The sequence below is a fragment of the Ranitomeya variabilis genome, chromosome 4 (assembly GCF_051348905.1).
Source record: "Ranitomeya variabilis isolate aRanVar5 chromosome 4, aRanVar5.hap1, whole genome shotgun sequence".
Lineage (NCBI taxonomy): Eukaryota > Metazoa > Chordata > Amphibia > Anura > Dendrobatidae > Ranitomeya > Ranitomeya variabilis.
In genome coordinates, this window is record NC_135235.1 from 319,661,517 (window position 1) to 319,682,233 (window position 20,717).

Genomic DNA, 20,717 nt, shown 5'->3' on the forward strand with positions numbered 1-20,717 from the left:
TAGAGAATTAAAGGAAGTAGGTAGTGATGAGGCATTAAATAAATACAGAAAATTAAATAAATTCTGTAAAAAGCAAATCAAGGCAGCAAAAATTGAGACAGACTCATCACCAGAGAGTAAAAATAATCCCAAAATATTCTTTAACTACATAAATAGTAAGAAACTAAAAAATGAAAGTGTTGGCCCCCTTAAAAATAGTCTGGGTGAAATGGTGGATGAGGATGAGGAAAAAGCCAATATGCTAAATTACTTTTTTTCATCAGTGTTTACACAAGAAAATCCCATGGCAGACAATATGATCAGTGATAACAAAAATTCCCAATTAAATGTCACCTGCTTAACCCAGCAGGAAGTATGGCGGCGTCTAAAAATCACTAAAATTGACCAATCTCCGGGCCCGGATGGGATACACCCCCGAGTACTGCAGGAATTAAGTACAGTCATTGATAGACCATTATTTTTAATCTTTAAAGAGTCCATAATAACAGGGTCTGTACCACAGGACTGGTGTATAGCAAATGTGGTGCCAATATTCAAAAAGGGGACAAAAACTGAACTCGGTAATTATAGGCCAGTAAGCTTAACCTCTACTGTGGGTAAAATCCTGGAGGGCATTCTAAGGGATGCTATGCTGGAGTATCTGAGGAGGAATAACCTCATGACCCAATATCAACATGGGTTTACTAGGGACCGTTCCTGTCAGACTAATCTGATCAATTTCTATGAAGAGGTAAGTTCCTTACTGGACCAAGGGAACCCAGTGGACGTAGTGTATATGGACTTTTCAAAAGCTTTTGATACGGTGCCACACAAAAGGTTGATACATAAAATGAGAATAATGGGGATAGGGGAAAATGTGTTAGTGGGTTAAGAGCTGGTTCAGGGATAGGAAATAAAGGGTGGTTATTAATGGAGAACACTCGGACTGGGACGCGGTTAGAAGTGGGGTACCACAGGGGTCAGTATTGGGCCCTCTTCTTTTTAACATATTTATTAATGACCTTGTAGGGGGCATACAGAGCAGAATTCCAATATTTGTAGATGACACTAAACTCTGCAGGGTAATCAATACAGGGGAGGACAATTTTATATTATAGGATGATTTATGTAAACTAGAAGCTTGGGCTGATAAATGGCAAATGAGCTATAATGGGGATAAATGTAAGGTCATGCACTTGGGTAGAAGTAATAAGATGTATAACTATGTGCTTAATTCTAAAACTCTGGGCAAAACCGTCAATGAAAAAGACCTGGCAGTATGTGTGGATGACAAACTCATATTCAGTGGCCAGTGTCAGGCAGCTGCTACAAAGGCAAATAAAATAATGGGATGCCTTAAAAGAGGCATAGATGCTCATGAGGAGAACATAATTTTACCTCTATACAAGTCACTAGTTCGACCACACTTAGAATACTGTGTACAGTTCTGGTCTCCGGAAAGTTTTCCTTCAACCTTAATAACTATGTTACTATGTTACTATGTCATGCGCAATCAATGGAGCAGAGTGTAAGAGAAGCTCCAGTCACAGCTGCTTTGTCAGAATAGATTGTTGCCGGGCACAACAGGCAGGTAGATAGCAACTACCTGCCTGATAGTTCTTAGGGTAGATGGGCGAACCCAAACAGTAAAGGTCGGCGTCTGTACCAGACATCTACTGTTCTGGCATGGACACCGAACATTGACTTCACCAGGAAGTCCGTGTTACTGTTTGGGATCGCCCCCCCGAACACCGGGTGTTTGTTGCGCTGTCATGTACATGACAGTGCGGCAAACACTGCTTCTGATTGGTGGTAAAATCATCACCGCTGTTCAGAGACAGTGTTAGCCCGCCATTGTGATCGGAGATATAAAGTTTAGCAATTGTGGAAAATGAGAAAAAAACAGGACCAAACTACTTAAAGGGAACCTGTCACCCCCAAAATCGAAGGTGAGCTAAGCCCACCGGCATCAGGGGCTTATCTGCAGCATTCTGGAATGCTGTAGATAAGCCCCCCATGTATCCTGAAAGATGAAAATAAAAAATTAAGTTAAATTATACTCACCTGGGGGGGCCGTCCGATCCGATGGGCATTGCGGCCCAGGGCCTCCCATCTTCTTATGATGACATCCTCTTCTTGTCTTCACGCTGCGGCTCCAGCGCAGGCATACTTTGTCAGCCCTGTTGAGGGCAGCGCAAAGTACTGCAGTGCGCAGGTGCCGGGAAAGGTCAGAGAGGCCCAGCGCCTGCGCACTGCAGTACTTTGCTCTGCCCTCAACAGGACAGATAAAGTACGCCTGCACCGGAGCCACAGCGTGACTACAAGAAGAGGACGTCATCCAATGAAGATGGGAGGCCCCGGACCGGACCGCGATGCCCACCGGATCGGACCGCCCGCCCAGGTGAGTATAATCTAACCTCTTTTTCTCACCTTTCAGGATACATCGGGGGCTTATCTACAGCATTACAGAATGCTGTAGATAAGCCCCTGATGCCGGCGGGCTTAGCTCACCTTCGATTCTGGGGGAGACAGGTTCCCTTTAAAACATAGCAAGTTATCATCTGATGCACCCACAGCTCCCGGTGACATCAGTGACATTACTAATAACATCATTATAGAATGGAATTTCTATGGGTGAGTTTCCCCAATCATTTTTTTTCGATAGATACCAGCAACTTTCTAATTAATCCAACAGACTCAAAAGGCGTAATGATATTAATGTTAATATTTTAAAAAACTGTTTTTAAGTTGCCAAAGTAACTTCCGCCCCTGACGAAGCCACCGTGTGTGGCGACATGCATTGGGCTTTGCAGCCCCATGGACCCATTTTAGATTTATGGCAACAGCTTTTGCCCCTGTGCCACCTAGTGCGATTGCATTTACCCTACTGTGGTCTCTTGACGGTTCTGGAAATCCTTTTTCCATCCACCTACACTTCGGCTGGTCGTGTTCAATAGGTAGTATCTGTATTTTCTGTACTTATATCTGCACTATATTGATTTTTTTGTACTTCTTCTGATTTGGGGATAGATGTGTACATAATACACTCCATTATTACGGCTTGCACGACTGACATTATCATGGCTAAGGTATTAGTGGCTATAGGACAGTTCTTTTCTCGTCGCTAGGGAGAATTGTGTACATTTATATTATATATTATATTGTACTGCAGCAGATTGATTACCCAGCAGGATACAGGGATGCAGTTTTTGATGAAACCATAACAATAGGCATTCTGTTATTTTGGAGTAACTAACCCTCCCCACCAGGTGCCAAAACAAACATGTGTTTTACTGGATAACCGGGATTTTCTTCAAGTTTTTAAATGCTTTTAAAGGTAGTTTTGGTCTGATTGCACAATTGAATAAAGTATTTAATTGTGTACAAGTTTGGTGATCTCCATAATAGTGTGTCCTTTTCTTCTCATCTATATTGTAAGTTGCCAAATTTTGCACAACCGGTTGAATAATTATACAGGGTCCTTAGTAATAAATTATAACTCTGTCAGTACGTGTGCAGCATAGCCTCCTTGCTTTTTTCCCAGCATGCTGCTTAGAAGTATCTAAGTACCCGGTATATAATACCGGTAGATGTCTGATCCGTACCAGCAAACATGTGCAATATAGAAGATGTGATGGCGGCACTGAATATAACTCAGGATGGGTCACATTACACCTTCTCCACATAATGGACCACCTATACAGCTGCCTGGGTAAAACAGCACCCTCGTTTTCTGACATTGGGGCACAGTTTGACTAAAGAACGCCATTACCTGCTCATCTGATTGTGCAAAAGTGCAACAGAGCAGAAGATGAAGAAACTCTCACCCGATTTATGAAGGCTTATTGAGCGGAGGTTTGGAAACAGCTGCGATAGAGATTCGTCCGAATCTTCAATGGCCAAAATGTTGTTATTTGCAAGGACGAGGGTGTGGAGACACGGGAACATGATGCCTAATTTACACACGTCCGACCAGTCCTGCAGGTTATTGTCCGTTATGTGAAGAAGCTTCAGGGAATGGAAACAAACCGGAGACCTGACGATGGTATCGTAGTCGTTAAGGCACAAGAATAGCTCCTCCAGGCTGAAAAGGGAAGACATGATTGTATCACTCGGTGATGCCAAGGTTTCTTTTGGTTCTCCTGGGTACAAAGTAATATCTATCTCTGGAAGTCGACATAGAAATGTGATGTAGAGGGACAATCGTGACCCTGGCCTGTCCGCGGAGCAAAATTTGGCTACAACGGTGCAAAGCTCCAATATTAACTCCTTAACTCAATTAACTCTTGCTGCTAGTGCCAGTGGAGCACATATATGTCGGACGTGGAGCACATATATGTCGGACGTAAAGCCATGATTTAGACACCACTAGACATAACCACAATTTTTTCACATTCAGTTGAAAAGAAAAAAAAAAAAGTATGTAGATAAATTTTGGGCAGAAGTATGCCAAAAAACAAACACTCTTTTGGCACATTTCCTGTGGGAACGTTTAGCACATACAAAAATAAAATTTCCCGCCATGGACAATCAGGGTCAGAGTTACAGGGTAAACGAGAATCGCCTTAACGTGGCTTCCAGGTACACATGAATTGGCCAAATTATGAGCTAAACTTTCTCAATTTTTCATATTTCTAGTGCAGTAATGTTTCATGTTTGCAGGTTTTGGCGCCACAGTGTGCTGCCTTATTTGAGTGTATACGAGTTGGTGACTCTAGGATCAGCACCTGTTCACACTTGGTCTATGTTTGGATGTGACGGTCAGTTTTTTTTAAACTTAGAGTTACAGGGCAGACTGGGCAATTGCCCCGAGCCCCCATACCAAAGGGGGCCCTCCTGGTAATATGGCATATGTTAGAGCAGAGATTGCATTATCCCTCCCTGCGTAAAGGGAAAAAGTGAACATCCCCTAAAGGAAAGCAATTCTCTACAGGTACATTTATATAAGGGGCTGTGTACACATTGGGGTTTTACCGGAATTCTTTCAGCACAGATTTATCACAAAACCTAAAGGGTTTCCTAAATCCTGCAAAGTGACTGAGAACCATGAAGTCTCGTGCACACGATGGTTATTTTTTTTACTAGAGATTTGCAACAGATTTACCGTAAATCTGCAGCGCATTAATTCTTTCACCCGTACTAATGAGTGGGGAATAATTTGCAACACAACAACACTCTTAAAAAATACGACAAAAAAAGTGTGAATTTTACGCAGCATTTTTCCTGCCAACACAAGAGGGAACGTCAGGTGGGAACGTACCTGTGAGAGTTTTTCTTGCGCTTCCTTTGTCATCTACTACAATGTGTGATCCTGGCCTTTCTATATACACCCTCCATGTCATATATACAGGTGCGTCCCATCCAGGCGCGCGGCCCCATACTTACTCCGGTAATTCCAGCAGCAGGGTGTGCACGGTCTCCCAGGAAACTTTACAATTATTGAGGACCAGCTTCCGAATACCAGAAAACGTTGCGGCACACTGCCTCTCCAGGACCGAGGCGTGCAGGGGGTTGGAGCTCAGGTTCAGGAACTCCAGCTGAGGCACATTAGACACAATCTTGCTGACCTTTAGGAAATGTAGAAAGTAAAACGCTAAGCAGTAATATTCTGATAAGACATTTACAATCTGGTGCACCTCAAAAAATCAACAAAGAATTTAAAGGGTTAAAGTGGCGATCCTGAATGGAGATTCAGGTGGCTGGAGCGTCTCTTTAATAAAAATAAAAAAAACCTAAAAAAAAAGACATTATTTAGAGGGAATTCTTCACTCCAAAAATGCAAATTAAATAGTTATATGGGAACTTAGCCCCTATATTATCCCACATGTAAATGAAGGGGCTTGGTGCATCATTTCTGTGGGCTCTATGCACAGTTATGCCCCCTTAATTTGGATTAGGAGTAGCTCCCCAGGTTCTAGCTGACTGCGCTCGCTTAGCCAGAGAGTTACACTCGGACATGTAGCAAGTGAGTAGCTTAAGTGAGGAGGACAGGCTGGAGAGGATAAGTTACGTGGGAAATGACTAGGGTGGTTTTGCCATCTAAACTTTTAAGATTAAGACTAATATATCAAGCTGTCGAAGAGGACATATCACCAGTTTAAGCATGTTAAACTATGTGGTTGCATCTGTCCTAGCACTGGTCTATGTGTTCAGCCCTTCCCCTCACACTGACTGCCATGACAGGAGCTCTGGAAGTGTTTGTAATCACACTCAGCTCAGCTGTATAGGACACAGTAGCAGCAGAGCTCAGTGCGTGTTCTTTTCTTCTCTCCATGGCACCTCCTGCTTATGATTGGTTAATGTCAAGCAGGGGATTAAGTACACACCCCCAAAGAAGAATCTTGGGTAATGCTCCCTTGAACTTATAAATAAAAAACTAATCTTTACAAGCTGTTATCTCCTCAACGGAAATGAGAAATTAAAAAATAAATACTATGTTTTACTCAGCTTTGCGGCCACTATTCTCTGATGTGGCCAGATGGTAACCTACTCAAATGGGGAAAGGTCATCTTTATATTTACAGATCTTTGGGTTGTTGATCTTTCACATTTGTCTTATTTGTGTAGGCGTTGTTCCCAAGGACACCGCCAATAATAGTGAATGGCTTTGTCATATTTGAATTAAAACATTGCCACATATGGTACATACCAAAACCAATGCAAACTTTGAAATGATAAACATTTTTTTTTATTTTTAAGCCCTGTATTTTATAACCCCAGTAGAACAAGGAGATTTTTTTTCCTCTTTCACTTCACATTCCAGGGGTCATAGCGTGGCTGGATTTATTTCATAGACATTTCAGTTTCTTAGGGGCTGTGAGGATACCGAATATGAATTTAGTGGGGGAAATAAGTATTTGATCCCTTGCTGATTTTGTAAGTTTTCCCACTGTCAAGGACATGAACAGTCTATAATTTTAAGGGTAGGTTAATTTTAACATTGAGAGATAGAATATCAAAAATAAAATCCAGAAAATCACATTGTATAAATTATATACATTTGCATTTTGCAGTGAGAAATAAGTATTTGATCCCTCTGGCAAACAAGACTCAATACTTGGTGGTAAAACCCTTGTTGGCAAGCTCAGCAGTCAGACGTTTCTTGTAGTTGATGATTAGGTTTGCGCACATGTCAGGAGGAATTTTGGTCCACTCCTCTTTGCAGATCATCTCTAAATCATTAAGATTTTGAGGCTGTCACTTGGCAACTCGGAGCTTCAACTCCCTCCATAAGTTTTCTATGGGATTGCAGTCTGGAGACTGGCTAGGCCACTCCATGACCTTAATGTGCTTCTTTTTGAGACACTCCTTTGTTGTCTTGGCTGTATGTTTTGGGTCATTGTCTTGCTGGAAGACCCAGCCACGACCCATTTTTAATACCTGGTGGAGGGAAGGAGGTTGTCACTCAGGATTTTACGGTACATGACTCCATCCATTCTCCCATTGATGCAATGAAGTAGTCCTCTGCCCTTAGCAGAGAAACATCCCAAAAACATAATGTTTCCACATCCATGCTTGACAGTGGGGATTGTGTTCTTTGGGTCATAGGCAGCATTTCTCTTCCTCCAAACACGGCGAGTTGAGTTAATGCCAAAGACCTCAATTTTTGTCTCATCTGACCACAGCACCTTCTCCCAATCACTCACAGAATCATCCAGGTGCTCATTGGCAAACTTCAGATGGGCCTGCACATGTGCCTTCTAGAGCAGGGGGACCTTGCGGGCACTGCAGGATTTTAAACCTTTACGGTGTAGTGTTACCAATGGTTTTCTTGGTGACTGTGCTCCCAGCTGCCTTGAGATCATTAACAAGTTCCCCTGTGTAGTTTTAGGCTGATCTCACACCTTCCTCATGATCAAGGATCCCCCACGAGGTGAGATTTTGCATGATGCCCCAGATCGATGTCGATTCACAGTCATTTTGTATTTCTTCTATTTTCTTACTGTTGCACCAACAGTTGTCTCCTTCTCACCCAGCGTCTTACTTATGGTTTTGTATCCCATTCCAGCTTTGTGCAGGTCTATGATCTTGTCCCTGACATCCTTATAAAGCTCTTTGGTCTTGCCCATGTTGTAGAGGTTAGAGTCTGACTAATTGAGTCTGTGGACAGGAGTCTTTTATAAAGGTGACTATGTAAGACAGCTGACATTAATGCAGGTAACAAGTTGATTAGAAGCGTCTTACTGGTCTGTAGGAGCCAGAACTCTTAATGGTTGGTAGGGGATCAAATACTTATTTCTCTCTGCAAAATGCAAATAAATGTATATAATTTACACAATGTGATTTTCTGGATTTTATTTTTGATATTCTATCTCTCAATGTTAAAATTAACCTACCCTTAAAATTATAGACTGTTCATGTCTTTGTCAGTGGGCAAACTTATAAAATCAGCAAGGGATCAAATAATTATTTCCCCCATTGTATATGTTATGGTGTTTATTTAATAAATTTGATTTAGGTTTTTTTTTGCCAATATACTTTTTTTAAATACTTTTATTTGTCTCACTTTATTTATCATTTACTCTAAATCAGGATTTTTCATTTTTAGCCACATATGGGCACAGATTGAGTGGCAAACGTAGGGTTAAACAATGGCAGAAAGGCCATTCTCTGACCTCGGACATTACGGCTGATGCACAGGTCAGCTATTAGCTGGCGTTATTTTAACCCTTTCTCCACATGTGACACGTGACATGTCACGTCCCCATTACTGGAGCCGGCTCAGGAGCTGATGACGCTCCACACACAGCTGGTGCCGGCTTTGCTACACAGTTGGCACCCGCCTATAGTGGAAGTGATCGCGGCTAATTAATTTGGATTGTGGCACGTAAGTAATTGGACAGATGGGGTGCACCTCTGTCACCCTATGCCCCATCACATCCCCCATGATCATGATAATTGTTTTGTCATGGCAGCAGGTGAGAAGGGGGAAGCTTTAAAGTAGTTGTCCGATACTTTATATTGATGGCACCTGGCACCGTGACCAATCAGCTGTTTCCAGTGGCGCCGCTGGCCAAATATGATTGGTTGAGAAATGGAGCAGCACAGCGCCAACATCTGCATAGTGGCCACAATGGGGTACTGCAGATCCACAGCTATACAAATAAATGAGAGTGAATCTGCAGTACCCATCCGCACCCATGATTAATAACAAAGAAACGAGAAAACCCAGCTTCAAAACATTTCAAATTTTATTCCCAAAAATTCACGGACAGCTAAAAAAGTAATCCATGTGGAGGATGGACACAGCCACGCGTTTCCAACGCACCCACAGCGTTCCTTATCAGAGCTCTCAGAGTGTACGGCCAGGCGGACATGACACTTGTGGAATCACAGCTCCATCACGTGAGCCATGGACAGTAGGGTGGTGTCGGGTGGTGGGGGGCCGTCACAATGAGGGGGGCTTCTCTTACCTCCTGCCAGTTGTCCAGCTTGTTACCAGACAAGTCCAATTCAGAAACATGGGAACAAAATGCGGCAATCTCACTCTCATCCCCGGCGTGGCTGATGCCGCAGCTGTTCAGGACCAGGATACTGGGAAGGTTCAGGCGATCTAAGACACAGAACATACAGACACAGGGTCCCGATCAATGACAATGGAGCACCACGCACTCGCCTGCTGCACACAGCTATGATGTTACAGTGTGACGTAAAGCAACACGCCGGGCAAAACCGACACACCAGAATAGATGGCGCACACAATGCTCGGCTGACCACCGCACCGATGACAACCCAGGGCCTAAACACCGCACCTGTGACAACCCAGGGCCTAAACACAGCACCTGTGACAACCCTGGGCCTAAACACCGCACCGGTGACAACCCAGTGCCTAAACACCGCACCGGTGACAACCCAGGGCCTAAACACCGCACCTGTGACAACCCAGGGCCTAAACACCGCACCGGTGACAACCCAGGGCCTAAACACCGCACCGTCAACCCAGGGCCTAAACACCGCACTGACAACCCAGGGCCTAAACACCGCACCTGTGACAACCCAGGGCCTAAACACCGTACCTGTGACAACCCAGGGCCTAAACACCGCACTGACAACCCAGGGCCTAAACACCGCACTGACGACAACCCAGGGCCTAAACACCGCACTGACAACCCAGGGCCTAAACACCGCACCTGTGACAACCCAGGGCCTAAACACCGCACTGACAACCCAGGGCCTAAACACTGCACTGACAACCCAGGGCCTAAACACCGCACCTGTGACAACCCAGGGCCTAAACACCGCACTGACAACCCAGGGCCTAAACACCGCACCTGTGACAACCCAGGGCCTAAACACTGCACTGACAACCCAGGGCCTAAACACCGCACTGACAACCCAGGGCCTAAACACCGCACTGACAACCCAGGGCCTAAACACCGCACTGACAACCCAGGGCCTAAACACCGCACTGACAACCCAGGACCTAAACACCGCACTGACAACCCAGGGCCTAAACACCGCACCTGTGACAACCCAGGGCCTAAACACCGCACTGACAACCCAGGGCCTAAACACTGCACTGACAACCCAGGGCCTAAACACCGCACCTGTGACAACCCAGGGCCTAAACACCGCACTGACAACCCAGGGCCTAAACACCGCACCTGTGACAACCCAGGGCCTAAACACCGCACCTGTGACAACCCAGGGCCTAAACACCGCACTGGTGACAACCCAGGGCCTAAACACCGCACTGGTGACAACCCAGGGCCTAAACACCGCACCTGTGACAACCCAGGGCCTAAACACCGCACCTGTGACAACCCAGGGCCTAAACACCGCACCTGTGACAACCCAGGGCCTAAACACCGCACCGGTGACAACCCAGGGCCTAAACACTGCACTGACAACCCAGGGCCTAAACACCGTACCTGTGACAACCCAGGGCCTAAACACCGCACTGACAACCCAGGGCCTAAACACTGCACTGACAACCCAGGGCCTAAACACCGCACCTGTGACAACCCAGGGCCTAAACACTGCACTGACAACCCAGGGCCTAAACACCGCACCTGTGACAACCCAGGGCCTAAACACCGCACCTGTGACAACCCAGGGCCTAAACACTGCACTGACAACCCAGGGCCTAAACACCGCACTGACAACCCAGGGCCTAAACACCGTACCTGTGACAACCCAGGGCCTAAACACCGCACTGGTGACAACCCAGGGCCTAAACACCGCACTGACAACCCAGGGCCTAAACACCGCACTGACAACCCAGGGCCTAAACACCGCACTGACAACCCAGGGCCTAAACACCGCACCTGTGACAACCCAGGGCCTAAACACCGCACCGACAACCTAGGGCCTAAACACCGCACTGACAACCCAGGGCCTAAACACCGCACCTGTGACAACCCAGGGCCTAAACACCACACTGGTGACAACCCAGGGCCTAAACACCGCACCGGTGACAACCCAGGGCCTAAACACCGCACCTGTGACAACCCAGGGCCTAAACACCGCATTGACAACCAAGCAAAGGACGGATTACTAAGCGGATAAGACAGGCTTTTACCATTTAGACCAAACCTGACTGGAGCTTAATTGTGATGTTGGGGCAAAAAGAAACATCTGGGGTCCGGGTCTGTAAAAACTAACCTTCCGACACCCACCTGGATCCCGCGTAGGCTGCTCCATAGTTACACAGCGAGAGGTGACATCACCGTTCCACTGGCAGCAGGACCGCTGCGGCCTGTGACTATCTGCAGCAGTCAGATGACTTGGGCAGTGCATTATCGGATGTCCTTCTGATGTCACCTGACTGTTGCTGCCAATCACAGGCAGCAGCGGTCCTGCTGCTGGTGGAACGGTGATGTCTCCTCTCCCTGTGACCTGTGCTGGATCCAGGTGGGAGCTGGTAGGTGAATATCAATTAGTTTATTATCTTTTTACAGATCCACGCCCAAGGGAAACTTTTCTTTTTGGCCTAGATAACACTTTTAAAGTGGTTTTCCAGTTTCAGTAAACTGGTGCGATTGAGAACAAAAACTCAAACTAAACATCACTCACCCTCCCCGGGTCCAGTGCGGCCTCTCTGTTGTTTGTCTGCAGCACTGACTCCACATAGACAGTGTTTCAGCCAATCAACGCACTCAGCAGCTGTCCTGATGTAGACAGTACAAGCCCCTGAGCTCAGTGATCGAGCCCAGGGCCGGACCTGGGGAGGGTACATAGACACATTTGTTATTTTATACTGAACTGTGTTTGGGGAGAACATTTTACTGAAATCGGAAAAAAATTTGTAAAGTGAGAGGCACATGGTATCCAGGATGGGCTACCTACTGTGTTAACTGCAGACAATGTGCGCAGTGCTGGATACAAGTTGTGCACACTGCAGCACATCCTCCGCGGCCAGATGTGACTCTGCACTATGCAGCACTGCCATCTGCTGGCAACGTCGTGTGACACAGGGAAGAAGTGCTCTGTGCGGCCCATCATGGTTCTGTATGATTATACCTACGCATTACACTACAGGCCCGACACTGTGCGGCCCATCGAGGTTCTGTATGAATATACCTGCGCATTACACTACAGGCCCGGCTCTGTGCGGCCCATCATGGTTCTGTATGAATATACCTGCGCATTACACTACAGGCCCGACACTGTGCGGCCCATCGAGGTTCTGTATGAATATACCTGCGCATTACACTACAGGCCCGGCTCTGTGTGGCCCATCAAGGTTCTGTATGATGGACCTGTGCATTAGACTACACGCCCGGCTCTGTGCGGCCCATCATGGTTCTGTATGATGGACCTGTGTATTACGCTACACGCCCGGCTCTGTGCGGCCCATCATGGTTCTGTATGATGGACCTGTGCATTAGACTTCACGCCCGGCTCTGTGCGGCCCATCATGGTTCTGTATGATGGACCTGTGCATTAGATTACATGCCCGGCTCTGTGCGGCCCATCATGGTTCTGTATGATGGACCTGTGCATTACACTACACGCCCGGCTCTGTGCGGCCCATCATGGTTCTGTATGATGGACCTGTGTATTACACTACACGGCCGGCTCTGTGCGGCCCATCATGGTTCTGTATGATGGACCTGCGCATTACACTACACGGCCGGCTCTGTGCGGCCCATCATGGTTCTGTATGATGGACCTGTGCATTACACTACACGCTCGGCTCTGTGCGGCCCATCATGGTTCTGTATGATGGACCTGTGAATTAGACTACACGCCCGGCCCTGTGCGGCCCATTGTGGTTCTGTATTATGGACCTGTGCATTAGATTACACGCCCGGCTCTGTGCCGCCCATCATGGTTCTGTATGATAGACCTGTGCATTAGATTACACGCCCGGCTCTGTGCCGCCCTGTCATGAATCCCAATGGCTAGGGATAGCACAGGACAAGCAAAGTACAAATATATTACGGACGAGCTCTGGGGTGATGGAACCTGGGCTGACCGCTGCCCTACGCCTGACAAACGCAACTAGAGATAGCCAGGGAGCGTGCCTACGTTGGTTCTAGACGCCACGCACCAGCCTAAGAGCTAACTAGCACTGCAGAGAAAATAAAGACCTCACTTGCCTCCAGAGGAATGAACCCCAAAAGATATAGTTGCCCCCCACATGTATTGACGGTGAAATGAGAGGAAGGCACACACATAGAGATGATATATATAGTTTTAGCAAATTGAGGCCCGCTGTAAACTAGAAAGCAGAACGATACAAAAGGGGACTGAGCGGTCAGCAAAAAACCCTAATCAAAAAAACCATCCTGAGATTACAAGAACCCATGTGCCAACTCATGGCACATGGGGAGAACCTCAGTCCACTAGAGCTACCAGCTAGCATAGAGACATAATAAGCAAGCTGGACAAAAAACAAACAACTGAAAATCAGCACTTAGCTTATCCTGAAAGATCTGGGAGCAGGTAGGCAGGAACCAAACAGAGCACATCTGAATACATTGATAGCCGGCAAGGGAATGACAGAAAGGCCAGGTAAATAGGAAACACCCAGCCACTGATGGACAGGTGGAAACCAAAGGCCGCAACCCACCAAAGTCACCCAGTACCAGCAGTAACCACCAGAGGGAGCCCACAAACAGAATCCACAACAGTACCCCCCCTTGAGGAGGGGTCACCGAACCCTCACGAGAACCCCCAGGGCGATCAGGGTGAGCTCTATGGAAGGCGCGGACCAAATCAGTCGCATGAACATCGGAGGCGACCACCCAGGAATTATCCTCCTGACCATAACCCTTCCACTTAACCAAATACTGGAGTTTGCGTCTGGAAACACGAGAATCCAAGATCTTCTCAACAACATACTCCAATTCTCCCTCCACCAGCACCGGAGCAGGAGGCTCAACCGAAGGAACAACGGGCACCTCATACCTCCGCAACAACGACCGATGGAACACATTATGAATAGCAAACGATCCTGGGAGATCCAAACGAAAAGATACAGGGTTAAGAATCTCCGAGATCCTATAAGGACCGATGAACCGAGGCTTGAACTTAGGAGAAGAGACCTTCATAGGGACAAAACGAGAAGACAACCACACCAAATCCCCAACAAGAAGTCGGGGACCCACGCGGCGACGGCGATTAGCAAACTGCTGAGTCTTCTCCTGAGATAACTTCAAATTGTCCACCACCTGATTCCAAATCTGATGTAGCCTGTCCACCACCACGTCCACTCCAGGACAATCCGAAGGCTCCACCTGACCAGAGGAAAAACGAGGATGAAACCCCGAATTACAAAAAAAAGGAGAGACCAACGTGGCAGAACTAGCCCGATTATTAAGAGCAAATTCGGCCAGTGGCAAAAAAGCAACCCAGTCATCTTGATCAGCAGAAACAAAACACCTCAAATAAGTTTCCAAGGTCTGATTAGTTCGCTCCGTCTGGCCATTCGTCTGAGGATGGAATGCAGACGAGAAAGACAAATCAATGCCCATCTTGGCACAAAACGTCTGCCAAAATCTAGACACAAACTGGGATCCCCTGTCAGAAACGATATTCTCCGGAATCCCATGCAAACGAACCACGTTCTGAAAAAATAAAGGGACCAACTCAGAGGAGGAAGGCAATTTAGGCAAGGGCACCAAATGAACCATCTTAGAAAAGCGGTCACACACAACCCAGATAACGGACATTTTCTGTGAAACCGGGAGATCAGAAATAAAATCCATGGAAATGTGCGTCCAAGGCCTCTTCGGGATGGGCAAGGATAACAACAACCCACTGGCCCGAGAACAGCAAGGCTTAGCTCGAGCACACACTTCACAAGACTGCACAAAGGTACGCACATCCCTAGACAAGGAAGGCCACCAAAAAGACCTGGCCACCAAGTCTCTAGTACCAAATATTCCAGGATGACCAGCCAACACAGAAGAATGGACCTCGGAGATGACTCTACTGGTCCAATCATCCGGAACAAACAGTCTTTCTGGTGGACAACGATCCGGTTTATCCACCTGAAACTCCTGCAATGCACGTCGCAAGTCTGGGGATACGGCGGACAATATTACCCCATCCCTAAGGATACCAGTAGGCCCAGAGTCTCCAGGAGAGTCAGGCACAAAACTCCTGGAAAGAGCATCTGCCTTCACATTCTTTGAACCTGGCAGGTATGAAACCACGAAATTGAAACGAGAAAAAAACAACGACCAACGAGCCTGTCTAGGATTCAAACGCCTGGCAGACTCAAGGTAAATGAGATTCTTGTGATCAGTCAAGACCACCACACGATGTTTAGCACCCTCAAGCCAATGACGCCACTCCTCAAATGCCCACTTCATGGCCAAAAGCTCCCGATTACCCACATCATAATTGCACTCGGCGGGCGAGAATTTTCTAGAGAAGAATGCACATGGCTTCATCACCGAGCCATTAGAACTTCTCTGTGACAAAACCGCCCCCGCTCCAATCTCGGAAGCATCAACCTCAACCTGAAAAGGAAGTGAAACATCTGGTTGACACAACACAGGAGCAGAAGAAAACCGGCGCTTAAGTTCCTGAAAGGCCTCCACGGCCGCAGGAGACCAATCAGCAACATCAGCACCTTTTTTAGTCAAATCAGTCAAAGGTTTAACAATACTGGAAAAATTAGCAATGAACCGACGATAAAAATTAGCAAACCCCAAGAACTTCTGAAGGCTCTTAACAGATGTAGGTTGTGTCCAGTCACAAATCGCCTGAACCTTGACGGGATCCATCTCAATAGTAGAAGGAGAAAAAATGTACCCCAAAAAAGAAATCTTCTGGACTCCGAAGAGACACTTTGAGCCCTTCACAAACAGAGAATTGGCCCGCAGAACCTGAAACACCTTCCTGACCTGTAGAACATGAGACTCCCAGTCATCAGAAAACACCAAAATATCATCCAAATACACAATCATAAACTTATCCAGATATTCACGGAAAATATTGTGCATAAAGGACTGAAAGACTGACGGAGCATTGGAGAGTCCAAAAGGCATTACCAAATACTCAAAATGGCCCTCAGGCATATTAAATGCGGTTTTCCACTCATCACCCTGTTTTATCCGCACCAGATTATACGCACCACGAAGATCTATTTTAGTGAACCACCTAGCCCCCTTAATGCGAGCAAACAAATCCGTAAATAATGGCAATGGATACTGGTATTTGACTATAATCTTATTCAGAAGGCGATAATCTATACAAGGCCTCAGGGAACCATCTTTTTTTGCCACGAAAAAAAAACCTGCTCCCAGAGGGGACGAAGATGGACGAATATGTCCCTTTTCCAAGGACTCCTTAATATAATTCCGCATAGCAGTATGCTCTGGCAGTGACAGATTAAATAAACGACCCTTAGGGAACTTACTGCCAGGAATCAATTCTATAGCACAGTCACAATCTCTATGCGGAGGGAGCGAATTGAGCTTAGGCTCCTCAAAAACATCCCTATAGTCAGACAAAAACGCAGGGATCTCAGAAGGAGTAGATGAAGCGATTGAAATCGGAGGTGCATCATCATGAACCCCCTGACATCCCCAGCTTAACACAGACATTGTTTTCCAGCCCAGGACAGGATTATGAGTTTGTAACCATGGCAGACCAAGCACTAGTACATCATGTAAATTATACAGTACAAGGAAGCGAATCACCTCCTGATGAACGGGAGTCATGCGCATGGTCACTTGTGTCCAATACTGCGGTTTATTCATAGCCAATGGTGTAGAGTCAATTCCCTTCAGAGGAATAGGAACTTCCAGAGGTTCCAGACTAAAACCGCAGCGTTTAGCAAATGACCAATCCATAAGACTCAGGGCAGCGCCCGAATCCACATAGGCATCGACGGAAATGGAAGACAGTGAAAAAATCAGAGTCACAGACAAAATGAACTTAGGCTGCAGAGTACCAATGGCAAAAGATTTATCAACCCTTTTTGTGCGTTTAGAGCATGCTGATATAACATGAGCTGAATCACCACAATAGAAACACAATCCATTTTTCCGCCTATAATTTTGCCGTTCACTTCTGGACTGAATTCTATCACATTGCATAGTCTCAGGTGCCTGTTCAGAAGACACCGCCAACTGGTGCACGGGTTTGCGCTCCCGTAAACGCCGATCAATCTGAATGGCCATAGCCATAGACTCATTCAGACCTGTAGGCGTAGGGAACCCCACCATAATATCCTTAATGGCCTCAAAAAGACCATTTCTGAAGTTTGCAGCCAGGGCGCACTCATTCCACTGAGTAAGCACCGACCATTTCCGAAACTTCTGACAATATATCTCCGCTTCATCATGCCCCTGAGAGAGGGCTAATAAAGCCTTTTCAGCCTGAATCTCCAGGTTAGGTTCCTCATAGAGCAATCCCAATGCCAGAAAAAACGCATCCACACTGAGCAATGCAGGATCCCCTGGTGCCAATGCAAATGCCCAATTCTGAGGGTCGCCCCGCAGGAAAGATATTACAATCTTGACCTGTTGAGCAGAGTCTCCAGAGGAGCGAGATTTTAAAGAAAGAAACAATTTACAATTGTTCCTGAAATTCAGGAAGGTAGATCTATCTCCAGAAAAGAACTCTGGAATAGGAATTCTAGGTTCAGACATGGGAGTGTGAACAACAAAATCCTGTATGTTTTGAACTTTTGCCGCGAGATTACTCAGGCTGGAAGCCAAACTCTGGACATCCATGTTAAACAGCTAAGATCAGAGCCATTCAAGGGTTAAGAGGAGGTAAGAAGCAGCTAGACAGCAATTAAGGGCTAGGCAGCAAAACTCTGAAGGGAAAAAAAAAAAAAAAAAAAATTTCCCTTAAACACTTCTCTTTCTCCTGCTTCAGCCCAAACAATTAACACTTTGTGGGCCGGCTATACTGTCATGAATCCCAATGGCTAGGGATAGCACAGGACAAGCAAAGTACAAATATATTACGGACGAGCTCTGGGGTGATGGAACCTGGGCTGACCGCTGCCCTACGCCTGACAAACGCAACTAGAGATAGCCAGGGAGCGTGCCTACGTTGGTTCTAGACGCCACGCACCAGCCTAAGAGCTAACTAGCACTGCAGAGAAAATAAAGACCTCACTTGCCTCCAGAGGAATGAACCCCAAAAGATATAGTTGCCCCCCACATGTATTGACGGTGAAATGAGAGGAAGGCACACACATAGAGATGATATATATAGTTTTAGCAAATTGAGGCCCGCTGTAAACTAGAAAGCAGAACGATACAAAAGGGGACTGAGCGGTCAGCAAAAAACCCTAATCAAAAAAACCATCCTGAGATTACAAGAACCCATGTGCCAACTCATGGCACATGGGGAGAACCTCAGTCCACTAGAGCTACCAGCTAGCATAGAGACATAATAAGCAAGCTGGACAAAAAACCAAACAACTGAAAATCAGCACTTAGCTTATCCTGAAAGATCTGGGAGCAGGTAGGCAGGAACCAAACAGAGCACATCTGAATACATTGATAGCCGGCAAGGGAATGACAGAAAGGCCAGGTAAATAGGAAACACCCAGCCACTGATGGACAGGTGGAAACCAAAGGCCGCAACCCACCAAAGTCACCCAGTACCAGCAGTAACCACCAGAGGGAGCCCACAAACAGAATCCACAACACCGCCCATCGTGGTTCTGTATGATGGACCTGTGAATTAGACTACACGCCCGGCTCTGTGTGGCCCATCATGGTTCTGTATGATGGACCTGTGCATTAGATTACACACCTGGCTCTGTGCGGCCCATTGTGGTTCTGTATGATGGACCTGTGCATTAGACTACACGCCCGGCTCTGTGTGGCCCATCATGGTTCTGTATGATGGACCTGTGCATTAGATTACACACCTGGCTCTGTGCGGCCCATTGTGGTTCTGTATGATAGACCTGTGCATTAGACTACACGTCCGGCTCTGTGCGGTCCATCATGGTTCTGTATGATAGACCTGTGCATTACACTACACGCCTGGCTCTGTGCGGCCCATCATGGTTCTGTATGATAGACCTGTGCATTAGACTACACGCCCGGCTCTGTGGGGTCCATCGTGGTTCTGTATGATGGACCTGTGCATTACACTACACGCCCGGCCCTGTGCGGCCCATTGTGATTCTGTATTATGGACCTGTGCATTAGATTACACGCCCGGCTCTGTGCGGCCCATTGTGGTTCTGTATGATGGACCTGTGCATTAGACTACACGCCCGGCTCTGTGTGGCCCATCATGGTTCTGTATGATGGACCTGTGCATTAGATTACACACCTGGCTCTGTGCGGCCCATTGTGGTTCTGTATGATGGACCTGTGCATTAGACTACATGCCCGGCTCTGTGTGGCCCATCATGGTTCTGTATGATGGACCTGTGCATTAGATTACACACCTGGCTCTGTGCGGCCCATTGTGGTTCTGTATGATAGACCTGCGCATTACACTACACGCCCGGCTCTGTGCGGCCCATCATAGTTCTGTATGATGGACCTGTGCATTACACTACACGCCCGGCTCTGTGCGGCCCATCATGGTTCTGTATGATAGACCTGTGCATTACACTACACGCCCGGCTCTGTGCGGCCCATCATGGTTCTGTATGATGGACCTGTGCATTACACTACACGCCCGGCTCTGTGCGGCCCATTGTGGTTCTGTATGATGGACCTGTGCATTACACTATACGCTCGGCTCTGTGCGGCCCATTGTGGTTCTGTATGAATGGACCTGTGCATTGGATTACACGCCCGGCTCTGTGCGCTTGTCATTTCTTTAGGGAGCAGATGATCAGCGCACCGCGCCCACACAGGAGACCCATGTCAGAGACTGCCCGGTCTCTGATTCTCGTCCTATCCGTTCAGCCGTCTCTGCCCCTTGGATACCGGGTAGACCCGCTCTTGCTTTGCTGCTCTGCTTATTCCAATTGCGTGATGTTCATCCCCTCATCATTCTTGTGAATAGCACTATATAAAAAATCACCCAGCTTTTCCCACTTAAAGGGGTTGTCTAGGCAAGGCAAAGTCATGAAATGTTGAGATGTACCTTATCCAGAAATGTCCTCCAGTAATGGCCTGAGAAGCACGCCCAGGGTCAGAGGCGCCCAATTCAGTACGTGGCGTGCACCCATGATTGACTCAGAAGCACCTTACTCCAGGGCGCCCATCATTAGTGCGCCCATCATTAGTGCGCCCATCATTAGCGCGCCCATCATTAGCGCGCCCATCATTAGTGTGCCCATGTTCAGGATTTCTTGCAGAAATTTCCTAAGCAAAACAGGACATTTTCTGCAAGAAATATGCATGCGTT

At 46.9% G+C, this 20,717-nt stretch overlaps 1 protein-coding gene across 6 annotated transcripts in view; it reads right to left on the bottom strand.

The window, feature by feature from the left end:
• TBCEL (tubulin folding cofactor E like) overlaps positions 1–20,717 on the bottom strand; it is a 94,982-nt gene that overhangs the window by 32,383 nt on the left and 41,882 nt on the right. For all 6 annotated transcript variants that reach the window (XM_077250478.1, XM_077250477.1, XM_077250479.1 and 3 more), the window contains 3 exons: positions 9,392–9,531; positions 5,365–5,546; positions 3,807–4,063 (listed from right to left, as the gene is read on the bottom strand). In XM_077250478.1, coding sequence (XP_077106593.1) covers positions 3,807–4,063; positions 5,365–5,546; positions 9,392–9,531 — 579 coding nt within the window. The remainder of the gene's footprint in view (positions 1–3,806; positions 4,064–5,364; positions 5,547–9,391; positions 9,532–20,717) is intronic.